This window comes from Dromiciops gliroides, chromosome 1 (genome assembly GCF_019393635.1).
Source record: "Dromiciops gliroides isolate mDroGli1 chromosome 1, mDroGli1.pri, whole genome shotgun sequence".
Lineage (NCBI taxonomy): Eukaryota > Metazoa > Chordata > Mammalia > Microbiotheria > Microbiotheriidae > Dromiciops > Dromiciops gliroides.
The window spans coordinates 561923187-561942272 of NC_057861.1; the positions used below are offsets into that span (position 1 = coordinate 561923187).

Genomic DNA, 19086 nt, shown 5'->3' on the forward strand with positions numbered 1-19086 from the left:
TGACTCTCTAATATTCGTTAGTGGATGGAATACATAATGACCTGCTTTGATAGAGGGAGTTTCCTTTTTTGGAGCTCCCTATACCAAAGAAATTGCAGATCTGTCCAAAAATGAGTAGACAGACAGAATGACTGACAGACTGACAGATGCTAAATGATAGATGACAGACAGACAGACAGATGGACGGACGGACGGATGGATGGATGATAAAATAAACTGGGTATTTGGAAATAAGGTAGCAGGATACAAAGAAAGAAAATTCAGCTCTATAGTTCAGCTCTATATAGTCCCTGAGGCAGCTGGTGGCACCCTGGATAGAATGCTGTGTCAGGAGTCAGGAAGGCCTGAGTTCAAATTTGACCTGAGCAAATCACTTAACCTCTTTTTGTCTGAGTTTCCTAAACTGTAAAATGGAAATAACTATAATACCTATCGCCCACGGTTTTTGTGAGGTTCAAATGAGATCATATTTGCAAAGTGCACAGTATCTGGCACACAGTAGACTCTGTATAAATGCTCAGTCCCTTGCTTTATTCCCTTGTAATGCATCTCACTGCCACTCTAGGGTTTGGATCTGACTGGGAAGGCTACCTAATTATGACTTAATTCGGCACTAGCACCTATGACTTCATTTCACCACATGCATGAGAAAGCACTGACAGTGAAACTGTGTCCCAGAACTGTAGGGGAGAAAAGAGGGTAGCTTGAGGACAAGAGGAGAGTATGATTTCTAGATACATTGTACACAAAAAACACTTCATGTTCTACTGACCTCTTGAAGTCACACCCTTACCTTGCAGATGCTTCCAGGTCTCATACTGTTTACTGGACTTGTATAGGAGTTTCTTTGACTTGATTGGTCCATCTCCCAAGTAAGGCTCAGAACTGATATTGATGATAACAAAGTTGTGACCAGCTTCCACCACCTTCGGTGCATTCACAGGCTTTGGGGGAACTAATTAGGGTAACAACAATGAGATTGGCTCTTACATTTAGGTATTTTTTTCATTTTTTTTTTCATTTTTATTTTGAGAGGCATAATGGATAGAGAACTAATGTCCAAAAGTCCAGAAGAATTGGATACAAGTACCCTTTTGACAAATAACTGTAAATGGTCCTGGTTAAGTTATTTAACTTCTCACTACTCTAGGAAATTCTCCAAGAGTGTAAATTAGCTGCCAAACTGCATTTGTAGAAGGAGTTTCCTTATCTGGAATTGTCTTATAGCAAGTAAAATCAAAGGGTCCAGTTGGTACCCCTATTTTATTTTTTAAACAGGATACCTTGGGAAATATTTGCTGTTTTCAAAAAACCTATACTTTTTTTCAGAAACAGCAGAAGGCTATTTTAGAATGACCCAAGAGCCCAACCCCTTGTGCTCATGTGATGCCTAGTCTTTCATATTTCTTTTGGGGGGGCAATGAGGGTCAAGTGATTTGCCCAGGGTCACACAGTGTCAAGTGTCTGATGTCAGATTTGAACTCAGGTCCTCCTGAATCCAGAGCTGGTGCTTTATCCACTGTGCCACCTAGCTGCCCCGTAGTCTTTCATATTTCAAAGAATTTTAAAATGTCTGTCAATCAGTCTTCTCCTTTCTGTGTTCATACTCAGTTGAACAAATTCATTTCTCTCCTTTCATCCCTCTATGAAGTGAAAGTGTAGGGGATTTACCAAGAATATAGATTATCAACTATGAATCAAAATCAAGCCTATCAGATTCCAATTTGGGCCAGGTCCATTCCATGTGATAACTGAGCAGAACAGCAGGTATGTATAAGTGATTGGTTGGCTTAATTCTTCAAAATAGGGAAACAGAATGATAAAGTAATTATAGTCACGTTGACCTTTCTCCAGTGGTCGCTTTGGTCTGGTGACCAAAACAGCTGTTTCTTTTAAACAGGTTCTATTCCTTCATGAGTGATTACCACCAGTGAATAAGATCAAGTGTGTTTAAATTTCACATGTGTAACTAAATGGTCAAAAAGCTTACATTTATTGGCCAATAGGCACCTAATCTCCATCAGTTTTTTTAACAGAATTTCTTCTTAAGAAGATAAAAATCTACCTTAAATTAGTAAGTGACCCAGTGTTTCTAAAGATGATGATTTTTCTCAGTGTGTATGCTCCTTCCATTGACAGGGACCAGATTATAATGTTGCCAGATTGTAATAGACAGTTTTGTGAGTTGGAATGGCCCCTAAAATTCAGTACCTGGTAACCACTTTTTTGGCCTCTCAGAACTCAGCCTGGCTAATAATTGGAAGAAAGCCACAGTCCACTGAACAGGCCCATTCTCAAATCCTTTCTTGTTTGGTGTAGGAGTTATCCAAGTGCTTCACTGGCAAAACCTAGTTTACTTATGCACCATTGGGAAGCATCATAGTAGGGCTTTAATGGAGGGATAAATGATTTTCTATCCAAGGCTGGATTTGGGGTGAGAAGCCTAAGATTTATATCCTTATTCTGCCACTTGTTATTTATTTAACCTTGGATGAGTCATATAATCTCTTGAGGCCTATTTCCCAGTCTGGAAAAAAAAAAGGAGTTAACTAAATGACATCTTTTTTGTTTTTGTTTTTGTTTTTTTGCGGGGCAATGGGGGTTAAGTGACTTGCCCAGGGTCACACAGCTAGTAAGTGTCAAGTGTCTGAGACTGGATTTGAACTCAGGTACTCCTGAATCCAGGGCTGGTGCTTTATCCACTGAGCCACCTAGCTGCCCCACTAAATGACATCTTATTCCTCTTCTGACTTTAAATCTAGAATTCTGAAATCCAATTATTCACTTTACATGTGACCTTTGTAATAATAGGATCATACTTGCCCAGGGTCACTTTGCTAAGGGTTTGAGGCAGGATTTGAACACAGGTCTTCCTGCACTATCCACTGAGCCATAGATGCTGCCGATAAATTGTGTGGGGAACCTTGACAAGGAGAATAAAATCCTGGAGCCAACAATTGGCTCAAAATTGGTTTGTTTTTAACTTATTGCTGTTTATTCACCAAGGACTCAAAGACCTTCCCGGGACTTAGATAAGATGATTTGTCTTCACACTATTTCCTCTTTTCCTGGCACTTGCACAAAATGAGAAATTATTTTGACCCTGTGAACTTTCTACTGAATAAAATTGATAGAAGGCTCAGAAAACATTTAAAAGAACATTAAGAGTTCTAGGAAGATGTTGACGCTTACTCTCTTGGCAAAAGAATCAAAATTCATTTATAAAGATGCACCCGCCCTAATATAGTCCTTGACCTTAAAAAAAAAAAAAGGTAACTATGAATGCAATCCTGTATTCCATTATGGAATGAATTCTGAACCTGTCCCAAAGACTCTCTAAATAAGTAGTTATGTAAATCATGTATAATGGCATCTCAGTGTTCTTATCTATAAAATGAGGGAGTTGGGCTAAATGACAGGTCCCTTCTGGCTCTCATCTAGTTTACCCACCCACACCAAACATATGTACATATCCATTTGAAACATTTTGATCTGACCTTGAAAAGAAAATTACAGACTTTTATAGCACAGCATAGAAACTACCAAAATTTTGTGAATTACTGCAAAATTTTCCTTGTTACTGATACAACATGACATAGCATAATGAATGGTTGCCTAGATAGGGCTTACACAAAAGATTTTCCAAACTTGTTACGAGCTAATAAGCCACATCCTCCTTGTGTGATAAAGCCAGAGTTATTGTGAAACATTATAATAACCTTCCACCTTCATGCCTAATGGGTTTAAAAAAAAAAAGCCAAAGGTTGGAGCTCTGGAAAAAAAATGAAGACATCACAACATCAAATGCTCTCTTTACATTGAAAACATCTTCTTACCCATTCTGACACAGATTATAATTGTTAGAACATTTCCAGTTCTTCAACTAGATCAAGGGTTCTTATCCTATTTGTGTGTCTTGGGGCCCTTAGAGAAATCTATGGAATTTGTTCTCAGAATCATATGCCTAAATACATAAAACAAAATATAAAAAATTACAAAGAAAACCAATTATATTAAAATATTTATCAATTTTTTTTCAGGAAAACAAATTAATGGGTCCTATGTTATTAAGAACCCCTAAACTAAAATGCCATTGTGGTTTGAGGAAGACATGTATTGCCTCAAGAAAGTGAGGCTTACCTTTAACAGAAATGTTGAAAGATTTTTCCACCATCCCAGCCACTGTGTTCACGCTACAGACCCAAACACCTGAGTCAGGGGGTAGAATCCGATGGATACTGAATTCAGCCTCTGATCGATTATTTCGTACAAAGGATTTAGGCTGAAATGAGCAAACCCAAGAAAATAAAGATATGCAAAGAGGGTTGGTATCACAAGAGCACACACATCTACAACCTTCTTGTTCAGGAAGAGGTTTTCTAATGAGGAAAAAGTTAAAGATAGTATGGATGTCACCACTGGATTATTTCCCAAGCTTTAGCTATAATGAAAGTTTATATTGTGTGAAATCTCCCTTAGTCTGTCTACTCTGATATTGTTTTTAGAAAAAATATTTTTACCTTTATTTGGTAGATATTTTATTGTACCATATTAAATTTGAGGATGAAGAAAAATAAAGGCTAAAACTTCTATAGTTCTGTAGTTTTCAAAATGTTTTATACATGTTATCTCATTTGATCCTCAAAATAATCCTGTGAGGTAAGTGCTATGACTTTTTAAAAATATAGTAAACATTTTTATTTATAGTTTCGAGTTCCAATTTTTACCCCTCTTTTCCTCCCTTTCCTTTCCCCCTCCCTGAGGTGGCAAGCAATCAGATATAGGTTATACACGTATGATTATGTAAAACATTACCACATTTGCCACTTTGTTCAAGAAAACTTGATTAAAAGAAAAAAATGAAAGAAAGTGAAAAATATCATGTTTCAGTCTGTCCCATCAATATTAGTTCTTTCTTTGGAGTTTGATAGTATGTTTCATCTATAGTCCTTTGGGATTTTCTTGGATCATTGTATTGTTGAGAATAGTCAAGTCATTCACAATTCTTCATCAAACAATATTGCTGTCTCTGTGTACAATGTTCTCTTGGTTCTGCTCTCTTCACTATACATCATTTCAAACATGTCTTTCCAGGCCTTTCTGAAGTCATCCTGCTTGTCACTTCTTATAGCACAATAATATTCCATCACCATCATATACCACAGTTTGTTTAGCCATTCCCCAATTGATGGGCATTCTTTTGATTTCCAATTCTTAGCTACCACAAAAAGAGCTGCTATAAATATTTTTGTACAAATGGGTCTTTTTCTCTTTGGGGGGATGTCTTTGGCATATAAACCTAGCAGTGGTATTGCTGGATCAAAGGGTAAGTACACTTCTATAGCCCTTTGGGCATAGTTCCAAATTGCTTGCTCTAACTTTTTTTTTTTTAAAGAATTTTACATTTTGTAAGTGAGGGAACAGATTCAGGGAGAGTAACTACTATCATGAGGTTAATAATAATAACAATAATAAACATATATGTAGCACTCTAAGGTTTGCAAATCAATTTACATATGTAATATCATTTGATCCTTACAATAACCCTGGGTAGTAGGCGCTATTATTATCCCTATGTTACAGAAGAGGAAACTCCGGCTGAAGGAGGTTAAGTGACTATGTCAAGGTCACACAGCTGGTAAGTGTATGAAGCAGAATTAAACTTCACATCCAACACTTAAATTGTGCAAAGTTCATTCCTGATTTAATTTTTGTTCTATTTAGGGAAAGAGAAGAGAGGATGTAGTCTCTCTTGAGAATAAGGGATAGTGTTTCCTTTTAAACCCCCAAGAATAATAACATTTACTCTCCTTTAGGAAAAGGTAGAGGTGGCTGAGGAGTGTCACTCCAAGGGGTCTGTGGAGGCCTAATTCTAATACAACTCTGCTTGAAGTTTTTATGAAAGGGATATTGAGGGCAGGTGACTACAAGGGCCACCTGCAAGGCTAGCGAATCTCCAGGTAGTTAATGGGTTGTTTTGACTCTAGCTGGTTACAGCTAACCCGTCATTCAACTGCACTCACTGTGGACTCCAAAAATGAAACTTCTAATTAGAAACAAAGTAGATGCCCATAAACAAATGGTACATGGAAGTAATTGAGTATTACTGTGTCATAAGAAATAATGAAGGGGCAGCTAGGTGGAACAGTGGATAGAGCACTGGCCCTGGAGTCAGGAGGACCTAAGTTCAAATCCAGCCTCAGATACTTAACACTTACTAGCTGTGTGACCCTGGCCAAGTCACTTAACCCCAACTGCCTCACCCCCCCAAAAAAAATTTTTTTTAATGAATAAGAAAAATCGAGGGAGGTATAGGACTCATATGAATGAATGGAGAATGAAGTAAGCAGAACCAAGAAAACAACACAGCTATTACAATATCAATGGGAGATTAAAAAAAAATAACAACCAAAAAATGAAACTGAATGCTCTGTATTTCTAATAGCCAGTCTTGGACCTGGAAAAGAATTGAGAAAAAATCCATATCCCTTCCTTCTTTGCAAAGGTGAGTGATTATGAATGTGAAATATTGCATATACTGTTATACTTGGTTGATATGTTGGTCTAAAGTAGTTTTTTGTTCTTTTTTGTTCTCTGTTACAAAGATAACTCCTTGGTCAGAAGGAAGGGTAAGGGATATATTCAGAAATGAAGATTTTGTAACAGAAAAATATTAATTTTTTTAAAGAATAACTTTGAACTGATGATAATATCCATTTACTTCCAGGTCAAGTTGAATTTTAACCATCTCTGAAAGAGTGATTAATACTTTTTTTTCTTTAATATATCCAAAGATATTTTTCCTAAAACTTTCTGAGAATCATCTTAGAGAAAAGGAAATGCTAAGTAACTTTTGATACCCACTAGTGTTAGGAATGATCAGTGGGAAGACAACATTTCTTTCCAGCAAAGGAGATTTACAGTAAAGGGGACCTGAACATGGGCTAAAGGCCTTTTATCAGGCATTGCTGCAAGCAAAATTCTATCACTGAGATAAAGAACAAAGAAGAATATCACTATAAGGGCAAAATTTCATGTCCAGATTGGAATATTTCCATGTTATACTCAGACCTTCCTGCCTCCTAAATTGGAGAACTAAAAAATAGATTCTAAGTCCATTGCTTATGGGAGGAAACAAAGTTGAATGAAAAGGGTACTGGAGTTAGGAGTCAAAAAACCTGAGTTCAACCCCTGTATTGGGGAAAACTAGGCAATAAAACCCCCCAAATTATCAAAAATCTCATTTAAAGCAATGTTCTTCAGGATGGCTAGCACTTGACCATGTTAAATGATGACAATAATAATAGTATTATTATGTCTTACTTGCAAAACAGTTCCATCTGGTTTCACTAGGGTCATTTCTTCAGCATCAGGCAGTGGGTGGCCAGAAGCCTTGCAGATGGGGTTTAATTTGCCACTGTTTACTTCCATGTGGTCAGGCAAGTCTTCTATTTTAGGAGTAACCCTTGTACCTGAAGACAAAGGGAAAGCTGGTGTGAAACCTGGTTTGGGGATAGTATCTAGCTGGAATAAATGCAGCAAGTAGGATGTAAGTTACTCCAGGTCAAGGACTATTTCAATTTTGGCTTTGTACCCCCAGCTCTTATCCCAGAGTCTGGAATATAAGAACTATGTGGAAATGTGCTTAGCACATCATGGGGACTATGTAGAAATCTGCCTTGCACTTGGTAGAAACATTTGTGGAATAGAATTCACATCTCCTCTCCCAAATCCTCCTTGTATACATTTAGACTTTATAGCAGAACTCTCTTCCTCTTGCCCTAAAAATGGATATAAAAACATTAGTCATCTTTTCTCCCAAACATTAAATAAAATTTGGGATGTTTTTTGTTATAATCAATAGCAGTAAAATTGGTTTCTTGTTAGTGAAAGCTATGCTGTATATTATAAATTATACAGCAGGTAATGGATAAGGAAGGCTGTAAAAAAAAACATTCATGTAGAAAGGATTAAAAGTCTTAATGTAAAAAAATATTTTTTTTTCCTAAAACTATAAACTCCTTCATAATTCTTAACTGCTAAACAGTAAATATTGGTACTTTTTTGAGAGAACATGTTTAATTTTTTCAAGTCAAGGAGTTTATTTAACTGTTAGACAGAGGTATGTATAACTTAGATGCTTACTTGGCTGAAAATCTTATAGGGAAGGAAACCTTAAATAGAGCAAAGTTGTGTTCCTGAATTATCATTATTAATTATTAGGTCTTTTTTCTTTTCTTTTCTGTTGAAATTCAGATGGAAACAGGCCTGGGACAAGGACCACTCTCCTGCTTTTATTCCTCTGTATTCAAAGTTCTGTAGACTATTGCACAGGTAGGTAAAATAACTGCTTTTTATACATGAATAAAAGCATTAGTATGTAAGGTTCTCTTTTGTAGGCTCATTGAAATCATCATTAGCACAACTCCAGTAGTAGACAAAGCAATAGACATAAAATGTACCTCTTCCTAGTCCCACTTGATTTTTTTTTTTGCGGGGTGATGAGGGTTAAGTGACTTGCCACTTAAAGTTTTCATTAGGCTCTGTACTCCCTAGAACCATAAATAATCACATTCACACCTAACATTTCCTAACCTGCTGCTTTCTGTTCCCTGAGAATGCAATTAAATCACAGTTACCATTGCTTTTGCAAGGTCGTTTCAATAGACTACCCTATTGTTCCATTCATCATCTTTGTCACTTCAAAGACCAAAATATTCAGCCACAACCTTCTCCTTGATATCTTTCTGCTCAGAAGAGGTATTTGTAATCAACTTTATCCACTAGTTCATTGTGCTCTCCAGAATCAAGCAGAAGTCTTCAGCATGTCTTTCCTTGGCATAAATTAAGACTCTACATAGACTTTTTGCGTCCAAATGCTGTTTGTTGTGGTTGTGGTAGTGGTTGTTGTTGTTGTTTGGTCAGGACCTATCTGTATGGAAAACTCTTATCACCAAAATTTGTTGTATAAAAGCAAGACTTACAGTTTTAGAGACCTGAGGCACTGAAAGGCTAAGTAACTTGCCTACAATTACTTTCTTTTTTTTTTTTAAGTGAGGCAATTGGGATTAAGTGACTTGCCCAGGGTCACACAGTAAGTGTTAAGTGTCTGAGGTCGGATTTGAACTCAGGTACTCCTGACTCCAGGGCTGGTGCTCTATCCACTGTGCCACCTAGCTGCCCCATCTTGCCTACAATTACACAACTAGTATGTGTCAGCAGGAGGATTTGGACACAGGTCTTGGCTATCCTCTCTATCCATTGCACCATGTTGTCACTCTCCTCTATCATAGAGACTTAGGAAACCAAATGTCAACAATGTGTCATTTGGCATCCTTGGAAATGTTCCAACACCAAGTAGAATTGTAGAGGAATATATCCTGAAAGTGGAACTATACTAATGTGGTGATTCTGTTTCAGAGACTTAGGATAGGTTGTTGCTGAAGGGTGGTAGGCAGGATAGATAGAAATTACTAACTTCTTTATTTTTTTTTCTTTTGGTCATATTATCCTTCCAGACATTCAAGTTCACAACCTCAAAGTCTCCTTTGCCTCCCATACCTCACCAATTACCAAGTGTTATCAGTTCTGAATCTGTAGATCTCTTACTTTTATCTCCTTCTATCTATTGACATAGCCACCACCCTAGCTCTCAGGCTCCCATCATTTCTTGTCTGGACTATTTCCATAATTGCCTTTTTGTCCTCCCTGTTTCATCTTTCCCAACTATCTTCTACACAATTGCCAAAGTGATAGTCCTAAATAACATGTCTTACCGTCACTGCCCTATTTTTTTAAAAAGGCTACAGTGGTTCCTTATTGCCTCAAGGAAAATATAAAAACTCCTTTTTTTGGTTTTCAAAGCCTTTTACAATCTTGCTCCACCCTTGCCAAAATTACTTTTTTACTTACTTTATATTTATTTATTGGTGTACATGATATATTCTATCTTCCTCCACCACCACCCTCAGTAGAATATAAACTCTTAGAAGTTCAAAGACTTTAATTTCTTTCTTTTTGTATGCTTAGCACTTAGTTCAATGTTTGGTACTAATAGGCTCTTACTAAATTATTTTTTAGTTGAACAGAATTGAGAGCTCCTTGAGGGAAAGGACCGTCTTTTGACTTATATGTACAGTGCTTGGCATGTAGTGGAACTTAATAAATGTTTATTGACTGACTGACATGACCTTACATAACCATTTTTAGTGACTAGTGGAGAGGATGCCTACAATGTCCTCCAAGCTAAAAATAATCATAATTTATTAACATTAATCAGCATTTATTCCACAAGGGCAGAAAAAATTAATAATTTCTCTATAGCTTTAAAGAAAACATAGATGTAAGACTGTTCCACTAGGGGAAAAACAAATGACAAAGTAACAACCTATGTTTTCCTCAAGGCCTGATTCACTCAAAGAATTTAAGGCAAATAAACAACTCTGAACAATAAAAGGTCATTTCATTCTTTCTTTTACATTTCATTCTCTCACCTGTGATGATGGATGATATTAGAGGGTGAAACAGGGTGCTTTGTGAAACTTTAGGAAAAATCAGACTTATTCTATTCTCTGGGGTCTTGGGCTGGATGCTTGATCCCTGACACCAAATTTACTATCCAGGAACACTGAAAGCAATCCTGAAAGATTAATTGGAGCACTATGGTCTGGAACCCTAGTATAAGGTACCTTCCCTACCTTCAATGATGATGAGGTAGCAGAAGGAGTTTCAGAGTTCTCTTGCTCCTTGGACAGAAAGGTTACACTAACAAGAAGCTATTGATTTTATCACCCTGGAAAAAGGCTCTTGATTACAGTGTTACCTTGCTTTACCTTCTTTCTCACAACGTAGACCATGCCTGTTAGGAGGACACAGGCATCCTTTGAATCGATCACACATTCCCCCATTGGTGCACTCACACCTTAGTTTACAATCTGGTCCATAAGAGTTGGGTTGGCAAGCTGCAAACACAGTCATGGAAGAAGAAAAAGTATTAATAATGAAGCCAGAGGAGAAAACCAAGATTCAATGGTGTTAATTTGTAAATTGTCTAAACTATTCTGTGATTGACATGACACTTAAAGGAGGACTACGATTTTAATATGAATTGGAAGGGTTTTCTAAAATGTCTTCAATTTTTGTTGATTCTAAATAAGTGAAATAGTACTTATGTGGTGGGATATATAATTTCCTCAGTTAAAGTTCTATTCTTATACCCCATTATACTATAAACATGACTGATTTTAAGAAGTCTAAGACAGTGAGTTACAAGGTCTTCTGAAGCCTACCAAGCTGAAAATGCTTTGAGTTACAGGCCTGGCAATGGAATTTATTGCTGACATCTGAGGATCACCAGAGCTAAGCATAATTATACTCAGAAATGAAAAGTTGCCCATTAGATGATTTGATTTGGGGAGGACAGCAAAGCAATTAAGTAAATCTTCTGCTGGAGTAAAGAGGGGTTGTGATCAGTACCAGCACAGGGAATACCTTCACAGGAGAAATCACAGATCTTTTGAAAAGACCTGAAGTACAGTTTGTAGTCTATAACTGGGTAGATTATATAAGACTAGAGACTATAGCTATTACAAACTAGAAGTTAAGGGAAATCTATAACCTCTAGTCAGGGTTCAATGAACACTATAGTTAAAAATGAATCAAGACATTTCTAGAAGCATTCCTCCCCCAATTTCCAAATCAAGATTTTTTTATGTAGCTATGATTTTAAATTAGTTAATTAGATAGGTAAACTAGTAATGATTTTGCTTTTGGTAAATAGTACTTTGAACTTATAGCCTTTTTGTTGTTCCAAAAGGCATTCTTGACCTTTCCAAGATTTTTTTTCCCAGTGTCACAAACAATTGCAGTGGTTGTATATACTGAATTGTTTGACTTATGAAACAATTAGTGGAAAGTTGTTAGCAAGTAGTAGGGGGATGAAATGTTTACTTCCCACACATTGGAGCCAGGCACCATTCTCTTAACCTTAGTTACATACTTTGGAAGCCACTAGGAATGCTATAGTTCTTCAGGTGAAAAATAAGAACTTAATAACCTGACATTTATAGAAAGGGTATTCTTCAGATAGAGGGTGTTTCTTGAAGTACTAAGAGACATTTTTGTGACTTAGTTTGTATTCCTTGGAAGGTGCCTTCATATTATACAACTGTATGAAAGTTGTTGAGAAGCACTGAAGTACCACTGTGCTTCATTAGGCAGAAGAAAATTTTTTTGGAAAATAGAGGCTTAATGGGTGGCAGATCTGAAAAATAGTACAAGGCAATTGGGGCTTTGCCTAGGGTGACAAAATGTGGAGGGTGCTGACAATACTTGTACTCTTTCAGCAGGTAGAAACAACTGAGCTTAATAGTTAGGGAGTAATAACCATTAGTTAAAATAAGAACCTATCATGTAGCATGTTCCTGCCCCATAGTGTCCACATTCCAAGGTGTCCCACCACCCTGGCCTAGTGATGACCATATCTTTTCCTTCCACCCACCCAGAATGTCCCAGGCTCTCGTTTCAGGCTTCTTCACCTATTCCCACCTTATCCCCTTCAGCTGAATTTGTTTAAGAAATTGCTTAGAGGGTATTTATCTGGAGTTTATTTTATGGTACTTGCCCAGGGCATCAGAGTTGAATATAATAGCTAAGGAAATAACACATCTCTGTCTAAGCTGTAGGATGACACTTTAACTTCCCCAGAAACCAATTTTTAATCCCAACTTCAAATCCTCAATCTGATGTGAAAGCTCTCTTTTTATGACCTAGTACAAAAACCACCCACTAAATATTAATGTGAAGAAAAAACAAACATTAACTATTAGGATCAGATTATTTAATTTCCAATTGATTTTTAATCTTTCAATTGTCCATTACTGAATGTAATTTGTATTGCATTAAGATCTGAAAAGGATGTGTTTACTACTTCTGCTTTTCTGAATCTGGTTTTAAGGTTTTTATGCCCTAATAAATGGTCAATCTTTGTGTAGGTCCCAGGTACTGCTAAGAAGGTATATTCCTTTCTATTCCTATTCATTTCCCATTCTATTCCCATTCAATAAAAATGAATTTTATTATTTCCTTAACTTCTTTCTTGTTTATTTTTGGTTAGATTTATCCAGTTCTGAGAGAGGGAAGGTTAAGGTCCCCTTTTAGAATAGGGATAGGAGAAGAAATAGCTCTAATTCAAACCTGTGCCCCTAAGCAAAGAGTGAACAAATCAGTTACTACCATGCTTTCAACCTTGAAAACCATTAAAGTGACCCTCTGGTCACCTTCAGGATGGCTTTATGTAGGGGTGTTATTTGGGCCATACCTTCATTGCACTGTAGGCCCTTCCAGCCAGTGGCGCAGGAACAGCCATAAGGGTCCGGGAGACAGAACATGTATGATTTGCATCCCTCTGGTCCTCCACATCTCTCTTTACAGGTTCTGCCAAACATGTGCTTTTCACAAGCTATGGAAAAGGAAATAGCTCCTTCAGACTCAACAAAGCTCTCAAAAGGCATAATTCCTTTTACAGAGGCTGAACCTCAAATAATAGAGGGAAGATAAAGGGGGTGATAGACATATCTCAGACCATATCAAGTAGAGGCAGAAAAAGAAATCATTATCTAATTTTATGGCATGAAAATCAAAGGAAAAAAATGTTAATATAAACAACTTCCCAAATGGTCTGGATGGCTAATTTCTACCAAGGGTCATTTCTGTTTTTTCTTAGAGTCAATGAATTTTGTGAATTTTAAATATACAAGGTTATGTGTCAAAATAATAGTAGGTTTTTACTTGCCTTTTTCACATGTTTTCCCCATAAATCCAGGAGGGCAAACACATTCTCCAGTATCTTCATGACAGATTCCATTGTTTAAACAAGGATTACAAGAGTTTCGACATTCAGGTCCCCACTTTTCAGCTTCACATCCTTGGATTCCAAAACAGATGAATCATTAGTAAGGCTCTGGTGCATTATTAGGTAGACAGGCAGTTGTAATCACTCACATTGTGTACTTTACAAAATTATTTCCTCGATGCTGTGAGGTAGACCACCTCATATAAAATAATGATATTTTAAAAATATCATTGATCTTAAATTATAGATGAAGAACTCAACCTCAGAAAGGGGAAGTGTTTTTCCCTAAGCTATACATTCAGAAAGCATTGGAACCAGGGCTTGAACTGTCTTCACTTTCCACTCTACCAAGTGATGTCTTTAGTGTTCTGTGCTCTAATTTAGAATTTTGCATCTCATGAAAGGAGAGTGATTCTAGATCACTTTCTATTCTTATCCCTTTAGGGGAATTTACAGACATTAATCCATCCTTTCAGCATCCTTGTTGATGTAGCAGCAACAGTGTTAGCTTCTTGTCTCAGATTGGAAAAAAATACATCCATAATGGATGACAATTCATATTTGCATATAACTTTACAGTTTATAAGGCACTTCTTTCCCAACAGCAATGAGATAAATATTACATCAGTTTCATAGAAGATAAAATTGAGGTATAGATAGGATAGGTGGAGACTGCCTTTCATTAAACACACAGCCCAATAATAATTATAGCTCACATTTATATAATACTTTTAGACTTTTAGTTTTGTAGAACACATTATGCATTTTATCTCATATAAGATATCTTATATGACAGTCAACATGCCAGAATTAATAAAGAGCTGGCCTTGAAACCAGGAAGACCTGAGTTCAAGTCCTACCTTTGACACATACTGGTTGTATGTCCCTGGGAAAGTCACTTAATGTTTCAGTGTTCTAGGCAACTCTCTAATTTTCAGAGAAGGGATAGATTGCATTGGTAAAGGGAGGTTCCTCCACCTGGAAGTTCCTTATAGCAATGAAATTAGAAATCCAGTCCTTATGCCTATCCTTTCTTAGTATGAACTTTATGAGTTTGAGTTGGGTGATATTCTTATCCCATTTTCCTGATTTTAAAAAAAGTTCAGAAAACAAGTGATTTGCCCAGGGTCACATAGATAGTAAATTTCTGAGGTGAGTTTAGAATTTAGGTCTTCCTCAATCCAAATCTAATGCTCTATCCATTATATAATATTGTTTCTCAGTTATAAACCTGTGCAAGAGTCTCAAATTTCCTATCTAGTTTTCTATAGATATTTATCCATTTTACTTTATAGGTTGAGGGAAAAATGTTTTTATTCCCATGTAGTCTGCTATTGGGATGCTAGGATGTCTGAAGACACTGAAGGTCTCTACTAAAATAACAAAATTTTGGGGGTGCCTTGCATGACCGGTTGTGGCCAGGTTCTCACAGCTCATCAGAAAGGAGCCAATATTTTTGTCCAAGGCTATTCATTCTGGAAGTAGTAGGACTGGCCCTTTGCCCAAAGCTGACAGTTTCCCTGGCTGTGTTATTCAATTTAGGCAAGAAATCATTGTTATCACTGCTCACTCTAAAATAATCAGGAAGACAGTCAGTATAGGACCATGTCTCATAGTTTACCATTTAGCCAGATACCAAATGTCTGAGAGAAAATACTTTATCTTAATATAGAGAAAGGAACCAATTCTGCCCAATTTATTAGTGACTGCTTAGAAACTTGGCTACAGTTGATTTGCCCCAACAACAAACAAATGAGAGCCAGCCATGGAGATTAAAGAAACCTTCTAGCCTTGTGATATTTTGTTTTCACCCCCAACCACAGTGGGCAAATTTTAAAAGAAGAGTTTATAGGACACAGAGCTAGAATAGTATAGAATCACAAAATCTTATTTTTGGGTGGAGCCTCAAAGGGCATCAATTTCAACCTATATCTAAACTAGAATCCCTTCTGTAACATATATGACAAGTGGTCATCTAGCCATTAGTTGAAGAACTCCAGTAATTGGGCAGGTGGTGGGGGGGGGGAGAGGGAAGGGTAGGCTATCTCCTGAGGAACTCCATTATATATTTTAGGCAGCTGGTGGCACAGCAGATAGAACACCCAGCCTAGAGTCGGGGAAAATTGAGTCGAAATTCATCATCAGACACTAACTAGCTATGAAATCCTGGGAAAGCCTGTTTGCCTCATTTTCCTCATCTGTAGAATGGGAATAATAATATCACCTACTTCCCAGGGTTGCTGTGAGGATCAAATGAGGTAATAATTGTAAAGCACTTAACACAGTGCCTGGCACATATTAAGCATTATAAAAATATTAGGTTGGACATGGTGGTGGTGGTGATTGTTACACCTTTGGTTATCTCTACTTATTAGCCATTTTTTCTTTCATCAGGCCCAAACTTGCCTCCATGTAACATCCATCCATTATAACCGAGTTTTGCCCCTTTGGGGCAAAGCAGAGAGGTCTATTCCCTCTTCTAATTACTTCAAGACAGTTATGTCCTCCTTAAATCTCCTTTTCTCCAGGTTGAGCATCACTATTTCTTCCAGCCACTTTGTGCCCTGAGGCCCTTACCATTTTGGTTCCTCTCCTCTGGACACTTCAGCTTATCAATCTAAGAATTCAACTAGTTTCACCACCTTTTACAGATGAGGAAAAGTGAAATTTGAGAAGAAGCTATTTGTCCAAAGTCTCACAATAAGTTAGGTGAGCCCAGATTTCATGCCCAAGTCCCCTGATTTCAAGTCCTGTGCTCCAAATCTTCTGTTCTCCTGTATCCTGACATACCAACCCAAACTGTAGTTGTCTATGGGGCATCTTCACCTGAGATATCCCACCAGCATTCTAAATTCAAAAGCTATCTTCCTACTTTTCCCCTAAATCTATTCTTCTTTTTTTTTAATTTTTTAGTTTTTTTAGTGAGGCAATTGGGGTTAAGTGACTTGCCCAGAGTCACACAGCTAGTAAGTGTTAAGTGTCTGAGGCCGGATTTGAACTCAGGTACTCCTGACTCCAGGGCCGGTGCTCTATCCACTGCGCCACCTAGCTGCCCCTAAATCTACTCTTCTTTCTAGTTTAATTTCTATGGCACCACCATCTTCCTTATTTCCTCTGTTTGTAGCCTTCTTTGACTCTTCCTTCTCACTTCCTGAGGAAGCTCATTATTATTTTGAATATCTCTATGTCCACTTAGTTGCCAGGTCCTACTGATTCCACTTCTAAAGCATGTTTTACATTTGTTCCTTTCTTTTCCCCCATTGCCACCATCCTAGGACTTCAAGCCTCAGGATTACCCACCATGGACTATTGCAATATCCTCTTAACAGATTTTCAAGTTTCCACTTTCTGAACCACCAAGCTGCCCTTCATATCACTGCCAAACTTATCTTCTCATGAATAAATCTATGTCACTTTTATGCTCAAAACTCTTTGTTGTTTCCATTCAGTTGTTCAGTCATGACTGACTGACTCTTCATGACCTCATGGGCAAAGGGCCAGTCCTACTACTCCCAGAATGAATAGCCATGGACAAAAATATTGGCTCATTTCTAAAGAGCTGTGAGAACCTGGCCACAACTGATCATTCAAGGCTCCCCAAGAATTTTGTTTTTGTTAGCAGAGACCTTCAGTGTCCTCAGACATCCTAGCATCCCAATAGCAGACTAAATGGGAATAAAAGCATTTCCCTCAACCTATGAAGTAAATGAATAAATATCTATAGAAAGCTAGCTGGGAAATCTGAGACCCTTGCACAGGCCTTTCTGTTCTCCACTTTTCCCAAAGCCTGTCCAAGTTCATATTCATTGCTTTCATGACACTCTCCATCCATCTCATCCTCTGCCATCCCTTTCTCCTTTTGACTTCAATCTTTTCCAAAATCAGGGTCTTTTCCTGCGTCATCTTATTATTACATGGCCAAGGTAATTAAACTTCTGCTTTAGTATTTGCTATTCCAATGAATAGTCTGAATTAGTTTCTTTTAAGTATTGACTTAATTTATCCCTTTTCTGTCCAAGGGGGATCTCAAAAGTCTTCTCCAGCACCACAATTCAAAAGTGTCAATTCTGCTGCACCTAACTTTCTTTATAGTCCAGCTCTTACAACCATACATTAATACTGGAAAAAATCATTGCTTTGATTATATGGACTTTTGTCAGCAAGGCAAAATCTCTGCTTTTGAGAATGCTGTCCAGATTTGCCATAGCTTTCCTTCCAAAGAGCAAGCATTTTTTATTTTAATGGCTATAGTCCACCATCTATCGTGGTCTTTGAGCCCAAGAGTATGAAAGCTGACACTGCTTCCATTTCTCTTCCTCTATTTGCCAGGAAGTGAAAGGACCAGTTGCCATGATCTTAGTTTTTAAATGTTAAGCTTCAGTCTGACTTTTACACTCTCCTCTTATTAAGAGGCTTCTAAATTCTTCTTCACCTTCTGCCATCAGAATGGTATCATATGTATATCTGAGATTGTTGATATTTCTTTCAGCAACATTAATTATAGCTTTTGATTCATTCAGTCTGGCATTTCATATGATGTACTCTGCATATAAGTTAAACAAATAAGATGACAATATGTATAGCCTTGTCGTACTCCTTTCCCAATCTTAAATCAATCTGTTGTTCCATATTTGGTTCTAACTGTTGCTTCATGACCCACATACAGGTTCCTCAGGAGATTAGTGAGATAACCTAGTACTCCCATCACTTAGAGGACTTGTTACATTTCATTGTGGCTAGGTAGCACAGTGAATAGAGCACCAGGCCTAAAGGTAGGAAGACCTGAGTTCAAATCTGGACTCAGATACTTATCAGCTATGTGACCCATGGCAAGTCACTTAACCCTGTTTGCCTCAGTTTCCTTATCTATAAAATGAGCTGGAGAAGGAAATAGCAAAGGACTCCAGTATTTTTGTCAAGAAAACCACAATTGGGGTCATGAAGAATTGGATATTACTAAACAAACAAAAAAAGTCAAAGGCTTTAGTGTAGTCAATCAAGCAGAAGTAGATGTTTTTGGGGAAACCCCTTTGCCTCTTCCATAATCCAGTGAATGTTGGCAATTTGGTGTTCTTCTTCCTCTTCAAAAACCAGCCTGCTCTTCTGGTGATTCTCTGGTCACATATTGCTGAAGCATAGCTTCCAGAATCTGAAGCATAACTTTGTTGTTATGTGAAATAAGCATAAATGTTTGGTAATTTGAACATTCTTCGGCATTGCCCTTCTTTAGGATT

General features: G+C 37.4%; 1 protein-coding gene across 1 annotated transcript in view; it reads right to left on the reverse strand.

Annotated features, from left to right (window-relative positions):
• The window catches only part of TEK (TEK receptor tyrosine kinase), a 144639-nt gene that overhangs the window by 64225 nt on the left and 61328 nt on the right, over positions 1–19086 (reverse strand). The window contains 6 exon segments of the mRNA XM_043979761.1: positions 794–955; positions 4141–4282; positions 7324–7472; positions 10833–10961; positions 13319–13459; positions 13793–13924. Of these exon segments, the coding sequence (XP_043835696.1) occupies positions 794–955; positions 4141–4282; positions 7324–7472; positions 10833–10961; positions 13319–13459; positions 13793–13924 (855 nt within the window).